The following is a 7,698-nucleotide window of genomic DNA, read 5'->3' as shown; positions in this document are numbered from 1 at the left end:
CCTAGGTACCCGCCGATATACATATACATGTATATATGCATACGTACATGCCTATATAGCCACATCCACACCCACCCACATCCATATCCACACACACAACCTATTTCTCTCTCTGTCTCTCACGCGCTCGCTCACTCGTCCATCGGCTCACTCCCCTCTGCATCCCCTACATACATACACATACATACCGAACCCACATCGGCGTGGCCAAATCCATCCCCAATCTCCGTGCCGCACCAACGTCCCGGGGTTTGGTAGAGACCCGCAGGACGAAACCGACGAAAAAAATACCGCGACCGGTCGCCTCGACTCGATTGGGAAGACTGGCTCCCTCCCTCCTCCTCCCTTCCTCGCCCCGGGTGACGCAGGATCCGGCCAGCAGACGTCTCTCTGCGAAAAAAGCGTTTCAAATGCCTCTCTTTCTCCCTCTCTCTCTCTCTCTCTACTTCCCCGCCTCTTTCTTTCCTCTCCATTCCTTTCATCTACCCAGTCTAGCGGGGGAGGGGGTAGGGGGGGTATAGTGCTCGAGACAGGCGCATGCAGACAAACGGACAAGTTAGGTCGGCGGGTGGTCGGGCGCTCGCTCGATTGGTCCGGGAGGGAGGAGTCTTCTCCCCCCGCGAGGTCCGGCCGCGTGCCAGGCGGGCGCGAGAAGCCAGCCGGCAAGGGGAAGGGGGAGGGGGGGAGAAGAAGCGAGGAGCGGAAGCCCCGTAGGCAGAGGCAGGCAGGTGGGCGTATCGGAGACATGCATATGTGGGTTCCGATACGCTTATGTGCATATCCATCCATATCCACGTGCACACGCAAACCAGGAGGCGCCGCAGCGCTGGCCAAAATGCCTTACCTATACAGGAGGTAAGTAAGTCGGGCCCACAGGCAGAGCTAGACACCCAGCTGGCCTATATACGTCTACGCCTTACGCGGCCCACTGGCGTACGGTAGGTACGGCGTGTCTGCGAGACAGGCACCGACAATAACAACCACTCGTGCGTCGCCTGGCACGCGCTGCCATGTGCCCCGGTATTGCACTCATGCGCGTAGGTGGGTATGCATGTAAGAGGGTTAATTAGCTCTTCGTATCCGACCCGCCCCTTTCGCCGTCTCCTCTCTCTCCTCTGCGCAGGGGCCTGACCTGCCTACCTTGGCCCTCGCTGCATTGCCTACATCCGGACGGTTTAGGGGACTCTGCTGCAGGTACCGACCGCACCGCCCTGAGACCCCGACGAACCTCTGTGCGGTGGTTCTTCTATTAATCAGTTCTTAGTCACGGGCAAAGAGAGACACACACAGAGAGAGAGAGAGAGAGAGAGAGAGATGATCTATCGCTTCCCCCCCTCTCTTGCGCAACACCGGATTCCAACCCAACCCCCCCCTCCTCCTCCTCCACCAACGGCGGCATGCAACGACGACACCCTCCGTCCCAGACGCCGCGGGAAACTGGGTAGTGAGAAAGAGAAGAAAGAGAAAAAAAAAGCAAAAAGGGAACCAGGAGAGAGAGAGAGGCGGCAGAAGGGAAAAGACACCGGGGGGGGGGGGGGAAATGGGGGAGAAAAGCACGGGCTAACCGAGGCATACGAAGCTCGAGGCCCCCGAGCGCGAAGCAGGGAAATGTCATGCGATTGCGGGCGCGCGTATGCGACCCGGTGGCTGCCCACGAACGCACGGCGCGGGCATCTGTGCGCACGCGGATGTCGGGCGGGCGTTCGCGCATGCGTCTGTCTTGCCTGCGTACTCGTAGGGGAGGTTAAAGGTAGGCAGGTCGTGTATCCGGCTGGGCAGAGAGTAGGTAGGTAGGTATGTGTTCTGTGTATATTATGTGTCTGTCTGTGTATATGCATGTATCTATATGCGTACACAGCAAGGTACTAACTAACTCTTAGTTCTGGTAGGCTTCTTACTTCTCTTGGGTGCGTAGTTATACCGCTTATACCGCTACCGTGTATAACTATTATACCTTATTTATATACCTCTCTCTCTCTGTGTGTGCGTGTGGGTGTGTGTGCATAAGGCGGTGTGTGGGGAGCCGGGGGGAGGGGGGAGGGAGTGGTGAAGGCGGTGATGATGATGGTGGTGGTGGGGTGTGTATTGTATAAGCGTATATATACGCATAACTCGGTATAAGGGATAAGGATACACGCATAAGCAGTTGCGCCAGTGCGCGCAGGAATTCCGGCCGGAAGCCAGCGAGGGAAACGGGGCTGTCCGTCCGCCCGCCCGGCGCGTGTCCTGCAGCGGAGCTTCTGCAAATCCTCCAATAGGTCGGCCGGACCCGCCTGGCGTAGGTTCCCGCGCGGAGCAAACCGCCCCCCTCCCTGTCTCCCTGTCTCTCTCTCTCTCGCTCTCTTTGTCTCTCTCTATTCCCCCACGTACCATCCCTTCCCGACGCCCTGGTCGACCACCCACCCCTCCCCCCTCACCGACCGCCGCCGCCCTCTCGGTCCTGCCGTCCGGCTTCTCCCCGGCCGCGTGGGAAAGAGGAGGGATGGGGGGGGGGGGAGAGACATACGCGCGCGCGCGACAGAAAAAAAAAGGGAGGGGGCGGGTGCCATCGAGAGAACCGGGTTGCGACCACGGCGCAGCCGCATGCGCTGCTCCACACACACGCACCCGCACACCCGCAGCCTCGCGAAGCGATCACGGTGCCCAGGCGAATCCGCGCCCCCCTCCCCTCCCCCCCTCCCTCTCTGCCGCACACCCGGCCGTCGAGACGCGCCGTCTTCTCGAAGAGGCCGCCGGGGTTGGGGTTGCGGAGTCGGTAGGTAGGTAGGCGGGCGGGCGCTGCGGCCCCCAAAGCCGTCCGGAGGAAACATGCAAGTCCACGGCTCGGGCGGTGGCTCCCCTCGCGCCCGGCAGCGGCCTTACGGGCCTCGGGCGAGCCGTGCGGTTTCGGCCCGGGGGCCGTTGCGGGCCCGGAGCGCAAAAGATTCGTTGCGACGGCGCCCGGGGCGCTTCCTCGCCGGCGGCGGAGGAGGAGGAGGAGGAGGAGGAGGTCGTCGCGCGATGCTGTTGACCGCTGCGGACGAGTATAGCTGCCGAGAAAGGGGGGAGGCTGTGGAACCGTCTCCGAGGGCGTAATGCATGCGCTAATAATAATACTTTCTTTTCGTGATTTCGCGTGTTAGACATCGCTAGACGACGGTGGAAATCATAACGGTATCTGTGATATAGATTCTACAAGGGTCGCTGGGTATTTAGTGTTTCGGCTATTGTCCCTAGTCATTCGGTCTCGTCCAGAACCCATAATATATACCAATGTCTCTTGTGAGGAGGCACATGTGCTTTCTTCCCCCGAGTGATATTTAGAAGTGCTTGATGGATGGGTTCTAAATATATCGATTTAATTAGACCAGGTAAATCTACATCTGTTCTATCTGACATTGGTATTGGTAGAAACACAGGTCGAGTTCCTCCGTCCTGAAACCTTCTCGAAGACCCGTCCTCGGGTTCGTCACCATCGTCGCTATCGCCAACAACCACAGCACCGACATCTTTATTATAATCTGCTACGTGAATATATGGACACTCACATCTGGTTATGTAGGCCTATACGTATATGGCTTTTCCCGCATGGCATTCCTGCATGGCATCCTCGTTGTTGTCTCGACGATCCCGCTGTACAGTATTAACCTCACGATCTCTGATAACGACGTCGTTGTCATCCCAGTTGGAGCCCGCCTCGACACCAAGCTCCACAGCTCCTTTGGTCTTCCGTTCTTGATCCGCTTTTTACTAATACCTATCCCCCGTGAGCTTCCCCCTGGTCTTCTAGCCGCCCAAGACGGAATTGTCATAGCATGAAGGCACGGCAAGCAAGAATCTGATAGTGAAGCAATCTGCTGGTTTGAAATAGCCATACGCCTAAGTCTTCTCGATTCAGAACCTCCAATCTACCTATTAAATCTAGAAGACGGGGGAAAGCGTACGGCAGGACAGGCCTGAACGGCCCTGCTCCTGCCCGGCTACTGGTGGCCACATCAGGCGCTACATTCGACAGCTCTTAGAATGCCGTCTCCGTCCCCGTCCAGACGCATCCGAATGCGCCTGGTTCTAATTAAAAACCAACGACGACGCGTTCGCGAGTCTTGGCATGGCTGGGTCCCAGTGCCTACCGAAGGGGACCGTCCCGATTAACGTTCTCGGCTATGACCTCGCCGTTTGGGTGCCCAGGGGCCCCGGGCCGCAGGAGATGGGTCGTGGGCTGGTAAGCGAGACTCGAGTTGTGAAACTGGAAAACGACGAGGGTCGTGCCAGCGCTGAAAGACGCGTAATACCATCGTCCGGGCAGCATTTGTGGCAGGGCGTTCACGTCCACGAGCCGGCGACCAGGCCGATAAACGATTGTAGGCAATTTGCCCCTGGTAATATTGACTCAGAAAGGGCGCGTCAAGCTGGTAAGCGTCCGGAGGCGGTAACACTAAACACGCGAGCTGTAACCTCGCTACGCACCCAAAGAACCCTTTACGATCCGGAGCCCGAGAAGATGCAAATACATATGTCTTCCGGGGGGCCGACCCTCCTATACATCTATCTACGGCGGACCCGAGCGATACTGGTGAGAAAAGGCCCCCCTCTGCAACCTCCAAAGGGGCCGAGGTATCGACAGCAGAAGGGCGTGGCCACCGCTGACGCTAGACGGTGTCATTCATAAAGGAGTCGTCTAGACGCCCGCATTCGTCGCGCCCGATGTCCTCACGTCTGGGTCGTACGGAAGGCCGCTAGGCGGCGAGGCGCGCTTGCCTGGAGTAGCAATATGTTGGCGGATTCGTAGGCGGGCTCGAGCGCAAGTGAATCAGAACGAGCAGGTATGGTGGATATGATGGAAAAGATCAGCGAGGAGACACGCCGGACGAGGGAGGTAAAAGGAAACAAGGGACGTAGCCAGAAATCTGTCGAGTGATAACCCCGGTAGGCGAAGGGAGCGCGAGGACGTCGTATGCCCGGCCGTTCGAGCAGTGAAGAGGGAGGGAGGAAGAATTTATGAAACAATCTATCGGCTAGAGACGAGTGTGCGTGGGAAATCCAACCCTAGTGATCGGACCACTCGCTTAGTTGCTCAACTTGTGCCTGTCCTCTCGGTATTGTTCAACTTCTAGTTGTCGTCTTTATAGGATATCGCATCGTTCGGCTCCACCGGCGCGTATCTCGCAGTTCCCCATGGGGAGCCTTCGTAAGACAGCGCCCCCTGTTGCGATATTATCTAAAATCCTTTGCGAGTAATATATATTAATAACAACGTACACCAAAGTCTCTTCCTCCCAATACCTCTCTTCTGAACCTTGTAGGATCGGCATTTTCTTCAGCGACTAGAGAACACCTTGTCCCCGACAGTCTTCGTCTTGTTGTCGTTGATCCAACCTTGGGCAATTTCAGCATAGAGCACCGCTTGCTTATACGTGGGGGTAATAACAGCGGTGGAACACACACCATTTTGACCAAGGGCAGCGAGATCTTGCGAGCCCTGTGCCGAGTCGCCATAGAAGACTGGGAAACTCGTAGCTAAAGCGCTAAGATGACATTTGCGGCGCCAATTTTGGCCCCGTGTTGTTGCTGCTACCCGGGGGCCACCGCATTAGCCGAGCTCGGCTCTGGGTTGGCTGTCTTAGCTACCTAGGCTGCCCCCATGGTATACGCGTGCACACGGGTGCGTTATAGTTATACAAGTAATGTCCGCAATATAGTACGTGTCATCTAAGACACGCATATCGGTTTCTATATCCTAGTCCCGGCTTTCTTCGACATGAAGCTGTTTCCCCACTTATAGCTTATTATTAGATGTTCTGCATCTAGCTGACTCACTCTCTCGACCTTTCTTCGTTATTCCCTTTCTTGTCTCGCTCTATAGTCTTCAGGGACTGGCTGATACTTCAGGCTAGGCTTAAGTAGACAACATAACTTAGGGACTGGACGTCACGCAAGGATACGACAAAGTGCTTGTGTATGGGACACACCCCGAAGCTCGGGAACTGCCCTCTTACGGTTCCAACTTAGGGGTAATAGCTATAATTGCATGCTACCGTAACCTATTTCTTCTTTAAACCCTGTCTCCTATATCTGCTAACGATATCTTTTCTTCATTAGCAAGTGTAATATCTACACCGCCGGATTCTGCGTTCCTCGCCGCCCCGCCCTTTTTGCGGCATTCCTCCCCCTTTCCCGATATCTGCGTACCTCCGACAGCTGTTAATATGACATCAGGACGTAAGTGCTCGAGTGGGTTCCGTCTTGGCAACGGGAGGGATGGGGGACCGGCCCGTGGCTCTCCCTCTAGCCCAACGAGAAGCGCCTATTATACGCCACGGATGACCGGACGGGGTGATACGTAATATCTCCCTAAGAAAGCCGGTGCCTTTGATCCCCTCCCCCCTCCCCTCGCCCTACCGCCGCTCCTCCTCACGCTGCGCTCGTAGCGTACCAGACCCTCTGGCCTGCGCGCGCGCGCGTGCGAGGAAGTAAGCTTGTCCCGATTACCCAATGACCCTTCTCCTCCCACGCTCTCCTCTCCCCTCGGCGAGCGACGATCATCCCCAAGCGGGATCATCCGGTCGTAAGTGAGGGAGGGGCCCCCTCCACCCCCCAAAAACCGGGGTGGCCCAGATGAGGAAAGGGGGCAGGCCCAGAATGCGGCCGACTGCCTAGCTCTACCCAACCCCGGGACCTGTCATCGGAAAATAAAAGAGATAAAAAAAGGTCTGCCCTTACATATATATACCTGTGTACGCGCATACCTTGGGTGTGTATGGTACATCATGTTACAGGCACGCACACATGAACAGCATTCTCGCTCTACGCACCCGAGAGGAGGAGAAAGGAAGGGGAAAAAAGCGGATCGCGAGAGCATACGCTTAGACCTCGTTTAACGACCTTAGACGAGAATAGACGAGAATAGACGAGAAGCCTACGACAGACGAAGGGGGCAAAAAACAAGAAAATTGGTCCGAACACATGTGGGGAGGTCGGCATTAATCCAGTTTCTTATCATTATCATCATCGTATTTTGGAAAATCCGTATCCATATCGGATGCTCAGCCTCCTCGGAACTACGTACACGAACCCCCTCACCACCCCCCCTCCCACACACATAAATATACGACGGCAAGCCATAGCACGCATGGCTGCTTACCTGCTTTACCTTACTACCCGTCTATTGACTCGCACCCCCGTCCCCTCCCTCCCCACCCCCTCTCGGGAGGAAACAAATCGAAAAATAAGGAAACCCGTCCGGGTCCCCTCCCGCCGCGTGTATAGTAGAGAATCAAACAGCTTCCCTCCCTCTTCCTTCTCGGCGTGGCCGGTCTCCGCCCCTAGGCAGAGGGAGAGGGGGAGGTAACCCCGACCGACGTTGGACTTCAGGAGCTCTCGGCGCCGCGTGACGTCGCTCGCCCGTTCCGGAAAGGGGAAGGGTAGGGAGGGACAGTACCGGTGCGGGGAGGGCTGACGCCGAGTAGGATGACGGGACAGTTGGATATGAGAGAGGCTAGGTAAGGTTGGGTAGGTCAGATTGTGTACCTTCCCTAATCGATCGTAGATGGCATCCGGTCGGGTATTCCGATGCGCTCCAGGAGGCCGAGGACGCCGGCCCGAGAGGGATCTATACCCGTTCGCGCTATCTTTGCGTGGTTATGCCTAAAGCTACGTTATGGATTCACAGCCCCCACTCTTCTCCCTTCTTCCGCCTCTCTTCAAACCGAAGTAAAATAG

At 56.6% G+C, this 7,698-nt stretch overlaps 1 protein-coding gene across 1 annotated transcript; it reads right to left on the bottom strand.

The window, feature by feature from the left end:
* On the bottom strand, nt 1–845 carry GGS23DRAFT_549213 (uncharacterized protein). Its single transcript, XM_051515198.1, has one exon. The coding sequence runs from the start codon at nt 787–789 to the stop codon at nt 148–150; it is 642 nt and encodes a 213-aa protein (XP_051376331.1). The 5' UTR covers nt 790–845; the 3' UTR covers nt 1–147.
* Between the last annotated feature and the right edge of the window lie 6,853 nt (nt 846–7,698).

Source organism: Durotheca rogersii, assembly GCF_024521655.1.
Source record: "Durotheca rogersii strain YMJ 92031201 chromosome Unknown GGS23scaffold_2, whole genome shotgun sequence".
Classification (NCBI taxonomy): Eukaryota; Fungi; Ascomycota; class Sordariomycetes; order Xylariales; family Xylariaceae; genus Durotheca; species Durotheca rogersii.
The sequence above is the reverse complement of the archived record's forward strand: the minus strand, read 5'-3'. Positions and strand labels throughout refer to the sequence as shown.